The 22,374-nt window shown below is 51.1% G+C and overlaps 1 protein-coding gene across 4 annotated transcripts in view; it reads left to right on the forward strand.

The window, feature by feature from the left end:
• The window catches only part of GPSM1 (G protein signaling modulator 1), a 110,135-nt gene that overhangs the window by 68,999 nt on the left and 18,762 nt on the right, over window positions 1–22,374 (forward strand). For 3 of the 4 annotated variants that reach the window (XM_027650253.1, XM_027650252.1, XM_027650251.1), the window contains exons 9-11: window positions 2,708–2,834; window positions 15,993–16,063; window positions 18,946–19,125. In XM_027650253.1, coding sequence (XP_027506054.1) covers window positions 2,708–2,834; window positions 15,993–16,063; window positions 18,946–19,125 — 378 coding nt within the window. Of the gene's footprint in view, window positions 1–2,707; window positions 2,835–9,978; window positions 10,084–15,992; window positions 16,064–18,945; window positions 19,126–22,374 lie in introns of those variants that run through there. The other variant, XM_027650254.1, reaches the window with a different exon arrangement.

Here is a 22,374-nt window from a genome sequence, read left to right on the forward strand (position 1 = left end):
CTCCCAGTCTTCCCCTTAATTGCAGCAAATGTCTTAGCTGTGCTTTGCTCTTAACCAATATTCCTGGGTGAGAAAGGATCTGGGCACCAGTTGTCTGCTCTGCTGGCCAAGGTGTTGTGCACCCAGGTGAAGGAGCTCTGATACCTCTTGGTGTCCCATCTGTTAGTAAGTCCCCCCCTTTCCTGACATTCTGACTGAGATGAACCAGATGTGTTCTGGCTGCATTTGCTGGCCAGTTAAACACGTGGAAAACACAAGGGCAGCTCCTGAGTGCTGTGTTCTGCACTGCAGCAGAGTGTGTGCCTGGGGAGCTGTTTCCTCTCAGTGGAGCTGGCAGGGGGTCCCAGCTGCCAGGTGGGAACTCCAGCAGTGTCCTAATGCAATCCATGCTGTCACTGGGCACACACAGCCTGCAGCCACTGCCACACCATTTGGGGTGTCATGTGTGCAGCTCCTGTGGCTTTCACAGACCTGCTCACCCAGCTCACTGCAGCTTTCCTGCTGCAAGAACACACCGTGGTTTTGGGTGGCTCAGAAGTGCACAAGGCAAGAATTCCATTGTTTGCTCCTTCCAGGGTGCTGAGGAAATTGGCCATGGCCTCTTTAGTCTTCCCCAGATGAAGAAATTGCCCTCTTGGAGCACTAATTGAAATCACCATATGTGAGTGAGCTGGGTGTTCTCCTGCCTGTCTGTTAGGTTGGCGAAATCTCAGAGTAGGGCTGACACAGCAGCCTAATTAAAGATTTAATTATACTTATCAGACACACAGAAGAAATACTGTTCTTTTGACTCTTTACATTTTAGGACAGATTAACTTTTCCAGCTCTGTTCTGCTCAGACTGTGGCAGTGTGGGCTGAGCTCTGGAGCTGGACTTGGCTTGTCAGAGTGAAATACAGCTGAGGAGCAATGGGAGGACAAGCAGTGCTGGTCCTGGGGCCTTTGGGGCTTGAGGGGAAACCCACCAGAGTGGGTTCTCATTCCAGGGTGCTGGCTGTGACCACAGGCCATGTCAGGAGTAAGTTCCTCATGGCAGGTGGCTGATAAAGTCCCCTCCATCATTACAGAGCAGAGACAGTCCCTTTGAGGAGAACTTGCATTGGCTTCTAGCAGTGGTTCTGTTAAAGCTGATGTTTTAGCTTGGTCTTGGAAATGAGTGAGCTGCTTGTGCTGTTGCAACCAGCAGTTTGCTCAGGAGAAACCTTGTGAAATTAAACCTTTTCACACCAATGTTTGTAACTCACTTCTCCAGCACTTTTTCCTTTCCCCCCCCAAAAAAAGAAAATCTAACAGTGACATTTGAATCCAAATGAAATCTGCTCAGGGTAACCACACTGGAAGCTGCTGCAGGATGATTGGGGTTACTGACAAAATTCCTCTGAAACAGCTGGAATAAAGGATGTGTATCTAAAAACCTTGGAATTTGCCCCAGCTCTCAGACACTGCTCTGGGATACCTTTGCCATCTCTAAGTGTGGCAGGAGGCTCCTGGGAAGCTGAGGGCAGAAAACAGGGCTGTGCTGTGGTGTGTTGTGTGGTAGGTCATGCTCAGGATCATTGTCCTGCCAGTCTGTTCCTGGGTTGTTAATAGGGCTTTGGAGATGATCTGGAATGAGTGGAAGTCAGGGAAGCATTTAATAGAGCATCAAGGACTGTAAGACCTAACCAGGACATAGTAATTTCTCTGGAGATGATGTCAACAGCAAATCTCCTGTAATTGGCAGGGGGATTTATGGCTGATGATAAGCCCTTTGATCTGCCTCCCTTTACTGGTGCTTGGGGCTTTGTCATAAATAATGTGGGGATTTATGATTTTGTTCCAGGACGGCTCCCGCTGCCGTCTATCGCACAGGGCCACAAAAGAGCTGTTGCCAGGCATTTAACAGGGAATTGGGCCTCTCCAGGGGAACAGCCAAGGTCTTCCTCTGTCACAGAGGCTGCTCTTGCTCTGAAGATTAGAGGCTGTTTTTGGGTGACCTCTCTGTGTTCTCTGGTGAGGTGCAGCCACCAGCATTTTGTCGTTCAGTTGAACTTTGAGGAGGACCCACTGTCGTGTCCCTGTTTAAGCAGCAGGAGCAGTTGGACAGAGCTCTTCCCAAACGTGTACCATCAGCTTCCTTGGCCTCAGGCCAGCAAGAGGTGGAAATTTGGGTAAAATGTGGACTCCAGAAGACTTTTGGAGTCTTGTGTGGGTAGATCACTAGGAACAACTCAAAGTTGTATGGATCTGAGCCAGGAGAGAAGGGCTTTCGGAGCATCCGAGCCCTGGTGTGACACTGCTCACGTGGCTGATGGCAGTGCAGTGTCTGGTGCTCAGTAACCATGGAAATACTTGAGGAAGGGGGCTGAGATTTCCGGGGCTCTCTGCCAAGCCATGTGTGGCTGCAGGATGGACCAGACATGCAGATTTAACTGTGGCTCAGTTCTGTGGCAGTGGGTGAGCTGAGCCCTCTCTGAACTCCACAGAACTGTGTTTTAGGGTGCAGCACAGCACACACAGATCCCGTCCCAAACTATCACCGAGGAATAGTTTCAGAGAGCTCCTTTGGGGCTGAAAGCTGGGCTGTGTGGTTTCTCAGGGTGTCTTCAAGCTGTCTTCTGGCTGGTTCTGTGTCTGCTTTGAGATGGGACTGGCAAACCCCTTGCTGGGGGCTGTTTGCTTGGAGCACATGCCTTTAACCAGCTGCCCTGTTGGTGTTCCCACTGCAGATCGGGGACCGGAGCGGGGAGCTGACAGCACAGGTGAACATGGCCCAGCTCAGGTCAGCCCTTGGCCTGGGCCCTGGGGATGAGGACATGGGTGCAGCTCATCACTATGCTGGCTATGAAGCACAAGGTGAGTTTCTGGGCTTTTGGTGGCACTGGAAGGACGTGGTGTGGGGAGGGAGAGGTGTTTGCGAGCAGGCAGGAAATACAAGTGCCTTCAAAGGAAAGGAGGTTGTGATGTGTTTGCTCTGTGCTTTCCATAACCTGCAAGGGCAGGGAAGGATCACCCCAAAAAAGGGCATAGAATGAGTTAATGGAATTAATCTGCATTGGGAATAAAATTCCCTGTGCCATGCAACAAATCGGCTTTTGTATCTTTTAAAGCTCCGCAGGACCCTTTTAACTGATTTGACTGATACCACAGCCTTTCAGAAGTGACTGGCAGGGATTTTTGGCTGCTCTTGTTCTGATTAGCACCCAAGAAGAAGCCTAGGGTAGGGGCTGAAGGCAGGTTGGGAGCACCAGTCCACTGGGTGACATCTCACCCTTGGGACACCTGCAGTGATGCTGAACCTGGAGACAAGAAGTGGCAAGATGTGGTCACAGCAGACAGAATAGCTTTGCTCAGGGCACTGGACACTAGGTCATTCTGCCTCTGTTGCTGTGTGTCCCCAGCTCAGGGAATGTCCTGGAAGTGCCCACTGCAGACCCTGGTGGGTGCCTGGCACGGGTACTGCCAGCTGGCCGCTCTGTGCTGCGGGCAGGATTGTTAATTCACACGGCCCCGGCCGCATCCCGGGAGGTGCCGGCTGATTAAATATGACCTTGTTAGCACAGACAACACTTTCCCAGGTGGACTGTTCCCTTTCCTGGTGGTAGAGCTGACGTGGAGAGGGTGATGCTTGGGCTGAGGCTCTGGGAGGGAAAGGCTGGCTGTGCGTGTTTGCTCTCGATATCGATCTCTAAGGTGTCATTGGCCACGTCAGTGCTGAAGCTTTTTCTGGGAAATCAAACATGGTGAGGGAGCCAGTGTGTGTCCTGCCATGTCCCATTGGAGCTCAGCTGTTGCCTCAAAGGCCGTGGGGGCTACAACAGCTGCCCCAGCCTCCTTTTGCACGTCAGCTCATCCTTGTAACTCCTGGAAAACACATTAGCCGGAGCCTTCCTCTCATTCCTGACATCTCCTTAGGGGCTTCCCTTTTGGTAAATTACTTGGTTGTGAAAGGGGAACAGGAAATGAACCTTGATGTTGATCAGAGGGAAGGGTGGTGGAATTGGGCTGATAGGGTGCCAGGTCCCTTGGGCTGGGAGTGGAGGGGTGCAGGAGGAGGGCAGTGCCAAGGACCGTGTGGGCATGAGAGCACTGGGTGCTGAGACATGTTTGGGTGGGGCTGTGAGCACGTTGTGTGGAAGAGCTGTGGTGGAAAGGGTCCAACCAGGTTCATCTGGGAGAGGGGCTCTGCAGCTCTGACTGTATTGCACAGCCAGGAGTGCACAGCCTTTTCTTAGCTGGAAGAAATAGAGCAAGGGGGTCTCTGCTCTCTTAACACACTCCCCGCTGACTCTGGGCTTGAATGTCACCTGCTGTGGACTGGCCTGGTGTCCCAGTGTGAGGACAGTGCACTGTGGGGGTCAGGAGGGTCTTGATCTGAGCAGAGCTCTTCATGGGAAGAGCTGAGCCTGGTGTGTGGCAGTGTCCCCCATGTGGGAGGTGACACAGCCCCACCACCCACATCTCCCAGCAGGAGATTGGGAGTGGGTGGCACTGAAGCATTGGGGTTTGTCCTGGTCAGTCACTGGGCTTAACCCCGAGGGTGAGGCAGGGCAAGGCAGAGCCAGCGTGTGGCTCCAGTGCTCCAGATGTGCTGTGCTAACATCTGGAGCCAGCAGTGATGTTCCTCTCCTCAGGCTGAGGCAGGGCCGTGCAGGTCTGTGCAAGATCACTGGAGGATGGGAAAGGGGCTGAGCAGCTGCAGGCAGAGTTCTGGAGGTTGCAGTGACCTCGTTAATCTGTGGTGCTGCTGCTCACATTCCCAAGGCTGAGGCCGTTTGTCAACAGAAGGACAAAGTGTTCTTGGGAGGAAAAGCAGTAGATGACTGGGGCTTGCAGGGGAGAGAGAAGGAGGGGTCTGGCAGAGCAGGGCTTCCTCTCACCGGGTCCTGGGAACCTGCTGGGGAGGTGAAAACCAGCTGCCCCTGTGTTTGTGGACTGGGGCTGTGCAGCATCATCCTGCCACAGGAAGGGAGTGTGGGAACTACACCTGGCTAAGCACTGGGTGCTTTTACAGACATATCTCAGGTGGGAAAAGTGCTGTCCCTGTCACATGGAGGTTTGGAGAGAGGATGAGTGTGCAGCACAGCCTGTGGAGAGGAGCCTGGCTCTCTTAGCTTTTATCCTGGCTTCAGCTCTCTTACTTTGAAATCCTGTGGAGGATGAGAGGCCACCAGTGTGTCTGAGCTCTTAAGAAAGGGGAGAGGCATTTAATGCCTGCCAGAAATTTTGGTACCCTCCTGTGCACCTATTAAATGATTAGAAAAGCGTAATTATTTATATTATTAATAGCAGCAATTTACAGCAAGAGGAACATCTGGTCCTGTAATAGGAAGCAGGTGAGAGAGTTGAGATTCAAGTTGACTTCTGAACCAGCCGTGCCTTTTGATGTCGACAAATCTCATGGTCAGGAGAGCTTTACATTTTTTTTTTCCCCTTCAGGTTCTTTTCCCTGCTTAAGGTTATAAAAGTGCTGCATATTCCTAAGGATGCTAAAATCATCTGATAAGGCAGGCCTGTTATAAAACACATTAATTTCATCAAGCAGGTAGAGTAAAGGCTGAGAAACCCTGAGCCAGACTATCACTGTGATGTCCTTCCCAGGTTACATCTGCTTCTGGGTCTTGGGCATTGCCCTTCACGGGGGGCCTGGGGGTGGAAGGAGTGTCTGATGTTTTCTTCTGTTGTTTTGGCTCCTCTTGCTGAACACTTTGTGATTTTAATTAATATTCTGAGCGTATTTGGACGTCAGAAGACAAAGCTGGAGGCCAGGGGAGTGGGGCAGTGCTGCAGAAGTCTTGTGAAAGCAACGACCTTGTTGAGAAACGCAAACACAGAGAGCTTAAAGCAACAAACTGAAGGAAGCTGGAGAGTAGCTGAACCATGAAGTAAATAAACAGAGGTTGGGTTTGTTTCTGCAAACAACCAAAAATGTGGCCCTGAAAAATGGTCTTGTCCTCTTTCACACACTGCAAGTTAAGAATTGAGTAGTGGTTGGCTTTGTCTTCGGGAGAGAAGTGAAGAGCCTTGCTGTGGCCCCAGGGGAGTTGTTTGGTAGGGTGAAGGCAACCAGGACAAGAAGCAGTGCTGGGAGATGTCCTGGGGTGCAAACAGCCAGCCCTATTCCCAGGATAGCCCTGATGTCCCCCTCCCTGGCTGCCCTTTTCCAGGTCACTTGGGCTGGGCTGAGGCTGTAGCTCAGCTGTGCCCAGGGCTCTGTGGGTCGCAGGGGATCGGGAGCACTGAGCTGAGCCCTTCCCAGTCCCAGCCTGGAGGCAGTGCCTGCTGGGCTGGCCCTGGGTGGGTAAATCTCTGGTGCATGTTGCAGCATTGCCTTTTTCACTTCCCCAGTGCCACCTCTCCCCTTTGTGTGCTGGCACCAGCCAGGACATCCTGCCAGCTGGGAGAGGAGCACAGGAACAGGGATCACCCACCCCCCCCAGGGCTGCAGGTGCTGGCAGAAGGCAGGGAGGAGCCCAGGCCAGCCCTGGTGCCTCTCCAAAGTGAAAACTCACTCTGGGCTGCTTTTCTTTTGCTTTCAGCAGCACGTCAGCCTCAGCCATCATCTCTGCTGGCAGCAGCAGTGTCAGGAGACACCAAGCAACACCTCTCCTGGCAGCTGGGTGTAGGTGGGGAGGGATGCAGGTGTTCCAGGAGGCGTGTGCATGTGGATGCTTTCAGAGCGCTGTGAGCTGGCTCCTGGCACAGTTTCTGTGCTGTTTGCAGTACACAAATACCTCTGCCCCGCTGTACCCAAGAGCTCTGAGGGCAGGGAAGGACTTGGCCTGACTTCCCCCACCCTCTGCTCATCTTCTGCACGAGGCTGCTCTGCTGGTTTGGTGCTCAGGAGGCTCCATGCTGGGTGCTCTCACCCCTGCAAGAGGGAGATGCGTTGTGTTCTGCAGTGGCAGCTGAGCCCAGGTGGGCATGAAATCCCACTCCTTCCTCAGCAGTGATCAGCTCTGTTGGGCTTTGATTGTGGGGCTTTGCATCCTCGATGCAGTTTTGGGTTTGCCTCTTCACAGGAATCTTTGAACCCTCGGATCAATCAAACAGGGGGAGAAGAAAACCTGCTTTTATGTTTTCCAGCCTGTTTGTTTTTGTTTGTTTGCTTGCTTTAAATATCTTTGAAGTACCTAAGAGGTGTTTAGGGATGAAACAGGCAGGATTGACCATCCCTCTGCTGACGCAGGCAGGGAGGTGGTGGTGCTGTACCCCCTGCCAGCCTGTGCCTGGGGCTGGGATGCTGCCCAGGGACAGGGATGTTCCTCCTCCGTGGTTTGCTCAACCCTCCTGCGGAAAACTGACTGTCAGCTGAGAGATGTGGCTGTCTGAGACCAGCATCTTGCTGACAGTGGGACAGCCCTGCTCCCTCAGGCTGTGATTTCACTGTCTAGGAAGCATTTGGCTTCCTCTGAGCAGAGGAGTGCGGGGTCACATCCCTAACGGCTTCAGCATGAAACCTGCCCCATCCCTACCAGTCACACTGAGTGAGGGTAGAAATTCAAATGGCTTAAAATTAAATATCCTCAACTCCATTTGATTTTTTTTCCCAGGAGCTGATGGGCTGCAGCTCAGCCTTTTTTCATTCTGAAAATGAAAGCCCGAGGCCGTGCTGGTTAATTGGACCTGCTTACGCAGGGGTTTGATGGATGAGGGTGTTGACAAGCTTTTGGCCAAGTGGAAGGCAAGGATGCAAGGTGGTCTGGTTGCTTTATTGGGCTCTGACAGAGGAGAGCTGGAGCAAATGTTCCCATGTGCCTGCAGGAAGGGGTCCAAAAGACCTGTGTCTGTGGTGGGAATGCTGCTTCCATGGAGTGAAAATTTAGGACTTCTGAAGGATACCTCTTCATTATCTTCTTAAGGAGTTTTTTTCTAAATCTGAGTAACCTCTGCTGTTACAGCTGTTAAATCATTCCAGCAGCGCTGGTGGGGGGGGGGGGGGATGAACCTCTGAGTCATTTGGATTTAAACTGAGTAATTTAGCACTCACTTCAGAGTGCCCCAGTATTGGCTTTAGGAAGTTCCAAAATATCCTTTTCAAAGTGTTAAGAAATATTTAATGTTCTTCCCTCATCTTACTGTGTATAAGAGCCTCCTTCCCTGCATCCACATAAAATACAGCAGGAGTTCTTGGCTCACAGCAGAGGAAATGCTCCAGGACCTGAGGAGAAGACATTGTGCCAGTGAAACTCAGGTGTTTGTTTGATCTTGATGCCAGGGGACACAGCAAGCGCTGGAAGGGAGGATGAGGAAGAGGCCGGTTCTTGAAGCCTGTGGCAGAGAAGGCACAACGTGGCTTTTGGCAAAGCCATCCACTAAATCAAGGGATCTCTTGTTGTGGGGAGAGAGAACTTTTTGGAGATTATCAGTTCTGGGAAGGCTGAAGTTCCCTTTGGCTGCTGTTCCAGACTCCAGCAGCCATCCCAGCTCTGGTGTGTGCTGTCTGGTTCCCAAAGGCACTTTCCACAGACAGTTTCCTTTGGTAGCTGGTGTGTAGGAAATGCCAATGGTTATGATGCTCTTTTGTCCAGCAGGACAGTCTTGCCATCAGGAACAAGATGCCTCTGCTTGATATATTTTTTTTATGCAGCACAGAGGAAGAAGGGAGAAGAAGCAAGTTCTTTTTCTCACCCAGTTAGAATTACTTTTTCTCTCTTAAAGGTTTTTGTATGGATGACCATGGTCTGCTTTGGGACTTCACTGAGCAAGGCAAAGCCAGACCTTCAAAATGAATTACAGTGATCTCTTGACTTACCTCAGGAACCATCCTCCCTCACTTGGCAGGGAAAAGCACTCAGACAACTGACCTTTGCTTACAAAAACGCCTGGCAGCTCGTAGGGACGGAGCTCACGGATTCCCAGCCCAGCGTGGGCAGCTGTGTTCCAATAGCTGGGAAGTGCCTGGCTGGTGGGAGCTGCTGACTGATCCCAGCAGCATCCAGGAGGAGGGATCAAGTGCATTCCCCCTCTTTTTAGAGGATTTTGCTGGGGGTGTTTGGCTGCAAAGCTGACACACGTGGTTGCTGTTTCTCTGCCCTCCCTGAGTCAGTCTGGAGGACACAGCGTGTCCTTGGGCCTGTCTGGCTGCTGGAGATGTTGCCCCTGTTAATTACTGTCACTCTCTTGCTCAAACTCGGTTTCTTTTTGATCTCTGCTTGTTCCACACAAGCTGATAATGGAAGATGGGAGGTCATGAGACTCTGCTGAATCCTGGCAGAGAAAATCCTGCCCTCAGAAGAGAGCCAGGTGCTCCTGCCAAGTCTATCACACTGCTCCTGAGTTAGCCCTGGGGTTACATGTCTCCTCCCAGCCTGCTCCACCCACTTCATGTTATCTCCCAAAAGATCCTCCTGTCCCCACAGCTGTTAATCAATTAAGCAGACGATTGCCTGGGGTTAGAGGAGGCTGTGCCTGACATGGCTGGAGCTTCCCACAAGCTCCCAGGCTCGGATTTGACAGTGAGGTGTTGCATAATTGGGTACTCTGTGTTTTCTGCAAAAACACCCCAAAATACTTCATTCTTTGACCCAAATTACAAATGCTTTCTTTGCAAATAGGCCTTATTCCTTCTGTGGTTAGAGATAAGCCGATGCCCACTGCACGTTTGGAAAACTGAAATCAAAGACGTGCCCAACATCACAGGACTTAGTGTTGTAAGGCTACAAGTGACATCCCCTTGTACTCAAAGATTGCAGCTTTCTTGCACTGACTTTGCTCCCACTGGGGGAAATAAATAAGAAATAAGGAAAAAATAAATATCTCCCTTGTGCCATCTTTATCTCCAGGGAGGACTCTTGCTCCAAGCCTTATCTCTTCCATGTGAATGTGAAGGCTCCAGAGCATCTCCTTATTCCCTGTCCCCACCTGAGAAGCCTCCGGGGTAGCTGCTCACCATGAGTGCAGTCAGCAAACGCCCCAGGGCTCCTGGGTGCCGTGTAGATGTGCAGTATTGCTGTTATTTCAGTTATTTTCAGCCAGTTGCTCAGCTGTCAGACTGGATTCTGGAGATGCAGAACCCGGGTGACACGTACACAGAGCATCTTCTGCCAAGTCAGCCAGACGAGCATCTTGATTCAAAAGGAGCTTCTCTTTGTTACCACATATTGTATGTAGCTTCTTTAAAGGAACAGTTTTGCCATGGGGGAAAAAACCTGCAAGATTCTTATTCTGGAGCAGGTTTTTGCAGAGCTCGGGGTCTGTCTGGGGGGTTGGTATTTGCTCAGCTTGCGCTCCGTGTGCCAACGGGCTCAGCTCGTCATAGCAAACGTGCTGGAGCCTGATCTTCCCAGCAACAGATGGATCATTCCTCTCCTTGTGGCTCCCACTTCTGCCATGGAGAGCTGATGGAGGAGCTTGCATGGGCCCAGAGCGTTCCTGAGGAATGATGTGACATCATGTTGAAAACAACCTCCCCACAGCTTCCCCTTTATTTGCACGTGGACTCTCCTTTCTGTTGTAAGCTCTCACTCTTGGCTTTTGTCTGGACTGTGTAGCCAGAAAACGCCTCAAATAACTGATGGGGTTATTTACACTGTGCCCTCTGGCTGTATCCTCACAGAAGGGCCCAGAGCTGTCGGGATTCCCTGCTCCTTTCCTGGCTGCAGGATGGGGGGTGAGCAGATGGTCCTTCTCGGGACGGGCACACAGCAGCTTGGCGCCAGCATTTTATGGCACAGTCATCGTAAATAACTGATATTATTTGCTTTCTCTATTTAGAGAAAAGTATTGTTCTATCCCAGTAACAACTGGGAAAACAAATGCCACCATTTATCAGGCGAGTGCTGACAATAATAGAGGTCAAGTGGATTTATAGTGCCAGAACCCATTATGTGTTTGAAGACTAATTAAAGCCTTAAATGAGATGCTTGTCCTACTGGAGGCTGATTTTTTTTTTTTCCTTATTTCTTTGCTTGCTGCTGTGCTTGATTCCCCCCTCCCCCTTTCCTCTTTAAGAGCTTTGCTGTAATAATGGAGCAGGAGCTTGACAGAGCTCCCCTGATTAGATGTCAGCAGCTTATGATTTGAGATGCTCCGCGAGCACTGGGATCGCTGGACCGTATCTCCACTGTCACTCCTGAGCTTGGGAGGGTTTCCAGACCAGTATTCCACCCCAAACAACTGGCTGGCTGGTCTGATTTGATTATATTGAACAATATTTAGAGTTGTCTGCCAGAATCAAGGTTTGGGTCTGTACAAACCGGGGGAGGCACCGTCCAGGGCTGGAAGAACTCACCCCAAAGACAAGTCAGTATCTTGGTTAATGCAGATACAGAGAGAAATGACCTTTTCATGAAAATACAACAGGAGCTTATACCAGATTTGTGGTCTTTGGGGGGTGCAAAGCCTGTGCTCTGTGGAGTAACCACTGAGCTGTGTGTGCGGCTCACTCGGGAGCACTGGAGGCAGTGGGGGGCTGATTTAGCTGTACAACCTTTCCCTGTTGGTCTTCCATGGGGTCCTCTGTCAGGTTTAATTGTGCTTCCTGTGGTGCAGCCACCCCGAGGGGTACAGCGTGTTCCTGGCCTGCAAATAGAACTGTCGCTCGATCCGCGGCGGGGGGGCCTCGCTTCCCCTCCATCCAGGAGGGAGTAGGCAGCTCTCGGAGCTGCTGGAGATGGGGGAGAGCCTTGGAGTTATCAAAGCACATGTCAACTTGATGAGAGCTCCTGGCAGGGCTCCCTGAGTCGCTGCTACACATGTTCTGCTCGATCTTGTCAACTGAAATCTCGGGAGTGCCCGTTGGATATGGAGACTGTCCGTGGAGGAGCAAAACTCTGGCTGCACTGTGTGCCCAGCTTTGTCCTACCCCACATTCCTGTGGGATGATCCCATCACCAACCTCTGATAAAGCTTCCTTGTGTTTTCTGTGGCTGCATCTCACTTTGTAGTGAGGTACTGCTGGAGAATTTTTGCCACGTGAGCATCCAGGAGTTGGACTTTGATCCCTGTGGACTCCTCCAGCTCAGGATATTGATACTGTGATTTCTTCTCTAATTGCACCCTGAAAACCGAGGACTTGCCTGTCCTGGTACAGGAATAGAGCTCTTCCTTCTGGAGACCTGCCCTCCCAGACAGTGTGGAGCTGGTGGTAGTTCCAAAGATAGGAGAAAAATGAGAGGAAGGTGCTGTGCCTGCTGTGTGCACCATGGCAGTGTTCTGGTTTAGCCTCTCCCTCAGGCACACAGAGTCCATGTAGCTCTACCCTGAGGAGCTTAGGAAGCCCAAGGAGATCAGGGAGGGTTCAGTCCCAAACCCCTGACTGCAGGTAGAGGTTCCTGTATCGAGGTCATCACAGGTAGCACAAGGATATGCAGAGGGGCCATCCCCATGTCTGCAGGTTGGGAAGAAAGATGGATCTAGGTGGGTATCTGGCCTGGATATGTTGGGTTAGTGTCCCAAAGATAGGAGAACATGTAGCATTTGTGAGATGGGAGCATGTGAGGGAAGCCAGGATGTCTCCTGCATGCAGGCAAGCACACGAGTGTCACCCTCTGCTCTGTTGCAGTGAACTTCCCCCTCCCTGGAGTCTGTTGCTCCCTTCCAAGGAGGGAGGTGGCTCCTTCGTCAGGTTTTCAAATAAAAGAATGTAAAAACCGTTAAACTCACCTCAGGAACCAAATTGCAAAAGCAGAAAGTTAAAAAAAAAAAAAAATCCCCTTGGTTCCTGGTGATGCTGAGATCATGGGTGGGGGAGGAAGAGATTTTGAAAAAAAATATTTAAAAAAGAAACAACACCCCTGAGCGGTGAAAGGAACAACATCCAAGGAGCTGCAGGAAAACAGGGCATGAATGCAGCCAGTCAGGAGTGTTGCTCAGCTGATGTTCACAAGAAGGTTTCAGCTTGCTCTGTTAGAGACCTCAGCAAACCTTCGAGACAGAGAGAGCATTTAGAAATGCCCCTGAGGTTTTCCGTTACTCTGCAGCAGCCTTGGTAAACATGCCAATAAATGCTGGAGAGACAGGAAAAAACCTTCCAGAGGAACAGACCCGAGTTTTCAGCTGCTCAGTCCTTCGCATCCACGGCTGCTGGTGATCGGCACTGGGGAGAAAGAGGCAGAGTTCAGCTTCTGCTGAATATTGAGTGGTGCTGCGGGTATTGCTGGGAAAAACAGCTTGGAGGAGGCTGAAAGTTACTCCTGAAGCCATCTGAGGGAATGTCCTGGTTGGAGACAGAAAGTTAACGGGACTCCTGTTGCAGGGTGCTTGTGAGTATGGAAACCCCTCTGCTCTCCTGTGTGGAGTAAAGGGGAGAAACTGCCTGTGTTGATCCAGTTTTGGTGGCCCTGAGGGACAGGTACCCTCTTATTCCCTCCTGCTGCTTGTTTTAATGCTGCTCCTCAGCTCACAGTGAGGGGGGATGATGTTCAGCCCTGGCATTGATTGCGTTTTCTCCTGGAAGAAACAGCCAAGTTGGGTGGCTCTGGAGTTGTTTGTAACTCCAGACTTCTTCTTCTCTTGGCTCAGCTGTGTGTAAACCCCACAGGGTAGAAAAGAGACACCAGCATCCAAACAAGTGAAAAAGACAAGTTGTTCTGCTGGGGGAGTCTCAGCTGACTCTATTAAATTAACAACGGGGAGGGCAGGTCTCAGCTTGGAGATTAATGGCTGCTGGCCAACAGTTCAGAGCTGTTGGAAAGGCACAAAAGCACCTGAGGATGGAGGTGTGTAATTAATGACTCTTTAGATGGCTGGAAATGATGTGTGTTTATCTAATGGGACACACTTTGCTGCTTTCTTGCTTTCCTGGAAGTGGCTGTTAAAAGCTGTGACGCACGTTCGCTCCCAGGGGGCTGGTCTGGCCTCCTGGGCATCGCTCTGAGACCCAAACGTGCCTCTGATCAGGTGTTTGGGGGTGACTTTCATTCCAGACCCACTTTGCTGCTCCACAGGTGAGGCTGTGGGTTGTTCTGAGAGCCATGAGCAGCAACAGCAGTGTCCAGAATGTTTTGATGTGTAACTGGGAGCCACTGGGAACAACCCATCTCTGCCTTCCCCTCGCTGAGCTCCTGCCTGACCAGCGTGGCAGCAGCCAGAAGCCCTTCACCCATTTGGCAGCTGCCCTGCTGCCTCACAGGGAACTTTCTTTGTGGAAAGGGAGGTCAGGCATTTGAAGGGGCTGCCCAGGCAGGTGGTGGAGTCCCCATCCCTGGAGGTGTCCAAGGAATGACTCAGTGCTCTGGGCTGGGGGACGAGGTGGGGATCAGGCACAGGTTGAACTTGATCTTAGAGGGTTTTTCCAACCTAAACGTTCTGAGCTGCTGCCAGTTGAGCAACTGGCTTTGTACTGGGGAGGAGGGTAAAGTTTGATAGAAATGACAGTGCTTATCATTCCGTGTGTTCCTCGCTCTCCTGTGTATTCACATCAATATCTGTTCTGCACCTCCCTGCCAGCCCTGATGTCAGTCCCCCTGAACTCAAAACCTGGCAATGAGTCACCTCAGAAAGAAACTGGTGCTGATGTGCTTTTTGGAGCAGAGAGGCAGAAACACACAGAAATATTTTGCTGATTTTGAGTCTTCATGGCTGCAAGAAGAAATCACTTCAGGGTGGTGAGGGGCAGAGACATTAACTTCAGGTTGCTTACAGCCAAGCTGTGATGTGTGTGCACGACCCTCGGTGAAGTCCCAGCTGGTCTGAGCTTGTTTCGTATCTCATGAAGCTCATGAACTTTCAAAAGTTCCTTGGAGTTGGTGCAGTTTAGATACAGCTATGGTGGCATCTGGAGCCCTGGGTGAGCTGGAGGTGTGTTCCTGCAGGAATCCCTGCTACCTGGGGGCTTTTGCCATTTAATCCCCACATTCTGCTCACAGTCAGTCTTGATTTATGAATTTCGTGCCTCTTCTCTGTTAAGTTTGTCCATGGAGCAGCTCCATGGCACCCTGGGCTCAAACAGGGTCTGTGGGGGCTGCTCTGACAGGCAGTGGTGCTGTTGTTGGTGGTGGGAAGCTGGGGAATGGTCGGGTTGGTGAGTTTGCTGTTGCAGGAACCACACAAAGCTCCATGGTTTCCGTTCTCAGGGCTCAACATGGGGCTGGGTTTCCACTCACATGCATTAATTCCCTCTCCCTCAGGATTTCCCCTGAAGCCTGGAAGTTGTCATGGGACCTTGAACAGAGAGCTTTGGCTTCTGCCCTGCATGGTGTTGCTGGTGTGGGATGTCACGTGGGAATCAGCTAAACTGAGCCTTCGGGAAAGATCAGGGAAGGGGAGCAGGAGAGTGGAAAGGCAGGAGCTTTCCCAGGTGTGGTGGAGGCATCCCAGGGCCATTTTGTAAGGAAAGGGCAGCTGGAAGCAGGTTGGAGTGAGTCTATGGAGGCAAAGAGGTCTGGAAATCAGGAGTCAGAGCTGAACTATATTTCACCCACTCTGTTGTTGTTGGAATACTATGTTGAAATAAATTTCATGAAATCTCAAATAAATATGAATGATGCCAAATTTTGATTTCTCTGTCAGGTTCAAGGCAAGGTTTTGCTCCCCTTAAGGTTGGGCCTATGATAGTTAGAAAATATTTGCTCCTTCACTTAATTTTCTAGCCGTTGTGTCTGTAGAGAAAAGCTCAAAGTTGAGTCCCAGAAACATTCTTTGAGTTAAAAACATGAAGATAAAGCAGCAAATCTGCAGATGTATTATTAAACTATATTTTTGTTATGATTTTTCTCAATGCCAGTCCCATGACTTTTGTGGTTTAGAGCAGGGTTTGTAACTCCTGAATTCCAGAGACCCCATTTGAGATCAGGGTCGTAGTGTGATCTGGGTACTGGTTCAGTCGTGAAGGCCTCACACAGCCCGAGCTTGTGCTGACTGTGCTGGGATAGTGCTTTGAAAAAAGACCCAAAACAATAAAGAACCCCCCCCCCATTTGAATCTCAAGACCAGCACAGCTGCAACATCCCATCCCTTTGACTTTGCAGTGAACCAGAGCAGAGGATCTGCCGTGGTTTGAGTTTTCTCTGCGTGATGTTGGTGCCATGGGTGAGTGACACCCCCCTGATGTGAGAGTGCATTGTTTTGCAGGAGCCAGGCCAAAGAGACTCCAAAGGAACAGCATGGACAGCTTAGACCTCCTCAAGTTCCCTTCTGAAAAGGTAAGCAAAGATGTCTGGCCTCAAAGATTAAGTGTCAGTAGGAATCTGTACACAGATTCCGGCTGGTTTGTTGACTGGCTTCATTTGCAGGGAAATATGCAATTAGCAGATATCATTGGAGTCAATGGGATTAACCAAAGAGGGTTTCTAGAGAGCTTGGAGGAGAGGAACAGCTGGTCTAACTAAAAAGGCACTTAACACTCAAAGCTGAAAAGCCACTTCTGTGCTTTTTTGAAAAAGCAGCCCTTTATTGGAAGGATAATCGTGAGCGGTTTAGCCCCTGCGGGGGCTGGTGGCAGATCCTGGTGCCTTGTCACCCCGGTGGAGTCACAGAGAGGGCAGATGCAGAAGCTGGAGCATTGCAGGAGGGTTCTGTTCCAGGGGCTCCAAGGATTGCCTCTGCTCCACTTCGCTGCTGGGAATGTCAGATCCAAGCAGATCAGCGTTTTCTCCGTGTCCCCAGGGCAAGAGCTGTTTCTGCAGCCAGCTGGGAGGCACTGAGCCTTTCCAGCTACAGGGATCATTTAAGTCTCTCAGCAAATCCTGCTCAGGATGCTCTGTCTGCCCAGCAGCAGGCACTGGTGCTGCTGTGGGGCTCAGTCATGCCTGTTCCCAGAGGAGGTGGCCAGACAGGCAGACACGCTCTGCCTTTTTGGAATGTCTTTGGCACAAATAATTTACATTCATCCAGTGCTTTCCAGGCACAGCTCTCCTGAGCGTCCCAGAGAGAATTTCCCCTTTACAGAACTGTCACAGAGAGGAAAAGCTCATCCAAGCTGCAGGTGGGTGTAAATGGTCAATGGGAAACAACCTCAGGCTTGAGAAACCATTTGGGAGCCTGAACATCCCCGTAAGCGCTGGGAACGCCAGACAAAAGCTCCTCCCTGAATTGACTGTCTTTGGGAAATAAATTCCATGTGCCCTGATTTTTTTTTATCAATTCTCTCAGCTGCCCCTTGGCCATTTTGGCCCCTGCTCTCACCAGTGTGACTCCATCCCTGGGATGTCGATGGCAGGGACAGCGATGTCCGATGTCAAGGGGACATTGGATCGTGTGTCCTCATCGGAACAGCACAGCCCAGAGGGCTGCCTGGGGGGCTTTGCTGGTGTGTGACTTGCTGGTGATGCTGTTAATGCTGTTGGTTTCCTGCTCTTTGCTGTGAAAGCTGAAACTCATTCAATAGCTCAGGCAGGGTTATGGATTTCAGAGGTTTTTTGGGGAGGATGGAGTAAGCAGGAGCTGTGGAGTCAGGTGTGAATACTCCTGTTCCCCCTGCAGTGGTCCTGTGGGGTGTGTGTGAGTTCACCTCTACTTGAGACGGTGTTTTGGATGCAGTTCCCCTTCCTCTCTGCTGCTGTACTCGTGGGGAAAGGGGATTACAGCCATGGGAGAGGCTTGTTTGCTTTGAGCTCGAAGTGGTGGGAGTGATAAGATTGTAAGGTGCAAACCAGTGAACTGTGATCTCTGCAGCATCCCCTCAGTATTGTCTCACCTTCTGCCCACTAGCTCTGCCAGAGGCAGCCTTCAAAGTCAGCAGGTCAGGGGCTCCTGTCCAGTGCCTCTGCACAGGCATGTGTTGGGGCAGAGGAAATACCCATGTTGGTTCTGAGGGCCCCATCAGATTGCAGGAATCCTCCTTTCTGCTCATCCTGGTTTTTCCATCCTGTGCCCTTTTCCTTGGTTTGAGCTTCTCTAGCTTTAGTAGCTCCCAGCCTTTGGTTCTTGTTTATTCCTCTCTGTACCAGACTAAAATCTCTTTATCACCTGCTGGGTTTCACCCTGAAGGTGCTTACGTGCTGTAATTGAGTCATCTCTTCTGGCTGTCATGCACCAAGCAGTCTGAGGGCTCCAACTAAGGCATTGTAAGGCAGTTTCTAGTTCTGAAATATATTCTTGTGGCTACTTTTCAAGCTGTGGACACCGACCTGGCTGCACTGGTCCCATTAATAGCATCCAGGGAAATGAATCTCTCCTTACTTGTTCTCACTATTCCTGTTTGGAGTCTCTGCCACCTCCATTTCCCCACACATTACCTGGGGGTGATAATCCTGTATTTATGTCTGTGGGAGCACTGAGCACAAGCATTTAAGGGAGCAGAGAGGGCAGGAGTGAGACTGCTCATGGCCCTTCTGCTGTACTTACATTACCCTGCTGTCCCCTCATCCTTCTGGTGCTGTGAGGGTTGGCAAAGAGCTGGATGGGACTCCAACCATCTGTGTTCATCTGCCTTTTAGGACCCTTACCCAGTGGTTTCCTTCTTGCTGTAGACAGTGGGAGACTGAGGCAGGCAATGCTCTGTCTGTGCTGGGAGCCAAATCCTAGAGGTGGAAAATGCTGTGGAGCATCCTTCCCTGGGGCCTGGTCAGGTTATCCATGGCTCAACATGGGCTGCTGCAGGGCTGGGCACTGGGAACGAGTGGAGATACAGCCAGTGGAGGGACTTGTGCCAAGAGTTTGGTATCCTGGGCAGGATGAGCTTGCCACTCTGTTTAAAGGAGGTTTTTAGGAGTGCAGTTGGCAGGAGTCACTCTTCTGTTTCTGCACCTGTCATCCATCATTCCCTGTGCCCATAAATAAACCAGCCCTGCTCCTACCTGCATACCTGGGGGTTTTAAGAGGATGCTGCCTCTCCCTGTGTGGAGGAGTTGACTCCTGTGTGTTATTTGGGTGATGCTTCCTCTTCACTCATTAAAATCACGCACTGCAGGGACAGACCAAGTGTCCTGGTTCAGCCCTGCAGGTGGTGAGTGGCACTCCCACCCTCCAAACTCCACAGTCACTTCGTGCTCCCGTTCTCCTGTTCCGTGGATACGTGCCAGCAGATCTCCATGTGAACCTGAGACAGACAAGTGGTGCAATGGCTGTTTCTTACTTTCCCAAGGACCAGAATGGGGACAGCCACCATGTGGGAGACCTGAAGATCTCGGGAAAAGAGTTCCTGTCGTTACCTGCGAGGACGAGGAAATACCGGGAACACCAATCCAGTTCGGAGAGGAAGTCCCAGGGACCAAGTGCATCACCCTTGGATGCTGGTGAAGTCCGAGTCCAGGTGTCACAGACGGTAGGAAGATGATTTTTATACATTTTTTATTTTTTATTTGGGAGTTTCTTCGAGATAATGTTCTTAATTTCTAACATGGGCAGGGGTGGCCTTTTGGCTGGAAAACAGAGCCCGTGTGTAGCTCTGCTGTTGGCAATTTGGGAAACTTGGGCAAATTGTTTTGCCTCTTTGAGCTTCAGAATTACTGACCATTTAACAGAGCAGTGGTACTGACCTCCATCACAAACTGGTTTATGAGAGACTGGTGTTCAGTTGTGATATTTGGAACCTTCTCTTGAGGGACAGGAGTTTGGACCTGAGCTTTCCTGGGACTGTCAGGATGTGATGCCTCGAATTCCAGGAAAACACAGCAGTTTGGACCCCTTGCTTTGTTGAGCTTGATTTATCAGCCTCCTGGGGCTCATGAGGAGTGGGCTTGTTGCCCTCAAGACACAGAGCCCTTCTCAGGTCTTTGATGAGCAGCCAAAAGTGCTGGTTGCCTTTGCCAAATGTGGGACCGTAGGTGTTGTTCCCCCTCATCTCCTGCTCACACCGGTGGTCAGTGTGCAGAGTGGTCTGTTAGAATTCATCAGTCAGTAGGCAGATATTATAGAAATCATTGTCCAGGAGCTTCTCTTTGGAAGCAGTGTAGGTGGAGCACATTTCCTCAGGGGCAGGAGCTGCCCCAGTGGTGTCAGGGATTTGCAGGTCACTGACCTGTTGGGGAGCTCTGATTCAATCTGTGCTCGTCTCCCCAGATGAGGGTGGGGATCCATGTCCTGAAAAGCTCTCCAGGTGCCTTTTTGATGTCTTCAACCTGACAACTGAGCTGTTTGTGGGCCGTTACCTTCCGGTTGCGTTGATGTTTGTTGTGACACAGAACAAACACAAATACTGGGGAGGTTTCCTGCAGCTGTCTTGGTTTTGTTCTGGGTCCTGGAGACAGGGATCACACCCACAACCATGGCATGCTTCTGGATCGTGGGAGGGGGCTTGGAGATATCTGAACTCTGTGATCTCAAGTGAGGAGCCCCAAGTCCTCAGCTTGTTGCCAGGAGATACGGAGAGTAACAGGGAAGATCACTGATCTCATGGTGCTTGGAAGTATTTAGGCTTTTGCTTTATACTGAGTCTGTAACACACTATCACAGCCCTGATTATGCAGTGATTCCAGATGGAATAAATCCGAGCCAGGAAAGATAGGCCTATTTTTTTCTTGGCATTTAAGAAAAGTGAAATTAAATATTTTCATGCTGGGTCTGAGCTGCAGAGCTTGGGATGAAGCCTGGTTGTGGAGTGGGGATACTTGAAAGTGTTTCTAGCTCTGAGTCCTTTATTCCTGGTCTGTGGATCGTGGGGAGAACATATCCTGCTCTACCTGTGTGCATGGGTGTGTGTACACATCCCTTTTTACCACAGACATTCCCGATTTTCAGTTTTTTGGCCACTGGAGACAGGATCTTTACACTAACTGGGTTTTTTTTTTTAGACTTCCGTGAGCTCATTCTTCATTCCCAACAGTGCTCGTGGAAATGGTCTGATAGGAGAAGCATTTCCTACTGCTCACCGGTGCAAACATGATCATTGAGAAGGAAAACAAAGCTCATCTGAGCCAGAAAGGAGACAGCAGCATGGGGGCACACAAGGCAATACAAAGGCAGAAAAAAACCCTACTTCTACCAGAAATAGCCTTGTATTTTTAACTCAGACATTCAGCCAGAGACCAAACAAAAGCCACGCTCCATCAAGAGCCAGGAAAAAGCTTTCCTTAGGAGTGTAGCTGTGGATCCTTAGACTGTGTCTAAAAGTGGCCCTGTGGGACCTTGCCAACCACTGGTGACCTCTTGGCAGTACCTGTGGGGTTTGGTGAGTGGCCATGACAGAGCATCTCTGTGGGACCTTCTGGGGGACACAGTGGGGTCACTGCAGGGGAATTTTGTTGTGTGGGGTGCTCCCAGCCTGGCTCTGTCATGTTTAAAGTCAGTGTTGTTTTGCCAAAAGCAAAGCAACCCATTGCCTTGTGTCCTGCTGTTGTCCCCTCTGTCAGGGGGTGCTGGTTCTGGGTGGGTTTTTTGAAAAGCTGCAGTTCCCATCCATGGGAACTTTTAATAAATCAAACATAGCAGACCCCTCCCAAATGGGAGAGAAGTTTTTCCAGGTCAGGGAGTTCAGATAAGAATCTCCCTCCCAATTCCTCACTTTGTGAATGCTCGGAGCAAAAATTCTCTTTAATCCATCAGTAAACAGCGAGTCCTTAATTCGAGGTGAGCTCTGATGGCTGATCTAAGGTGCTTTTATGGGGGGCCACAATCCTTGCTGTCCCACCAGCTCAGGCTGCACATGTGGTCCTGTGTGCTGCTCTCCCATGGTCCATCTGCAGAGGGGAACCCAGGCTGTGTGCAGGGATTCCCAGGGAAAAAACCTCATCCCAGGACTCCCAGGTGGAGTGACACAATCTCTGGATAAGTCCTGCTGTCAGCACAGCCACTGACCTCCTTCCCAAGGGGCTTGTGCAGCAGGCAGGTCCCGGGATGGGGAGTTCCTGGGAGAACAGTGCCTGAGTCAGAGCTCCTGGATTTGCCACCCATCTGCTCCCTCCCCTTCCCCCTCCCTGTGCTGGGGTAACTCTGCCTCCCTGCCAGCCCCAGGGAGGCTACAGGGGCGTGATGGTGGCTGCCAAGTTGTTTGAGCTTTGGATGGCAGGAGCTGTGGTGGTTGTTATTAGCATTGGTGATGATGCTGCTAATTACTGAGCTGCTGGGAAACTCCCCGTGGGAGGGGGCGGGACAGGGGAGGGCAGGCAGGGAAAAGTGCAGGGAGGCGAAGTGAACCGAGGGATGGAGAGGAGCCTGTCCCTCCTGGCAGCTCTGTCGGGCCCTGAGAGAGGGGCTCAGCCTGCTGGCAAAGCCGTGGGGATGCTGGGATGGATAGGAGAAGCCATGGCCCAGGTGCTGCGTAAGGTAGGAGAGCGTGGCAGGTCCCTCCCTGTGCCCCAGACCTTCTGCCACTGCTGTGCTGGTGCTGCACGTGGTGCTGGTGGGGCAGAGAGGGGCTTCCTTACCCCTCCCATGGCCCCATGAAGTGGGGGGAGTTTCCCCACTGGGAAGGACCAGTACTGCCTGGATCTGGGGATGGGCACGGGCAGGGCTCTGTCCACCTTTGAGGTCAGGTGTGGAGCTCCCACGGGAATACCCAGGGCTGTGAGTGCCTGGTTCTCCACAAAGGTGGGTTTGGTCTGGGAGAAGCTGGTGAGGGTGAGACATGTTTGGT

Source organism: Corapipo altera, unplaced genomic scaffold (assembly GCF_003945725.1).
Source record: "Corapipo altera isolate COAL_440 unplaced genomic scaffold, ASM394572v1 268, whole genome shotgun sequence".
Taxonomy (NCBI): Eukaryota; Metazoa; Chordata; class Aves; order Passeriformes; family Pipridae; genus Corapipo; species Corapipo altera.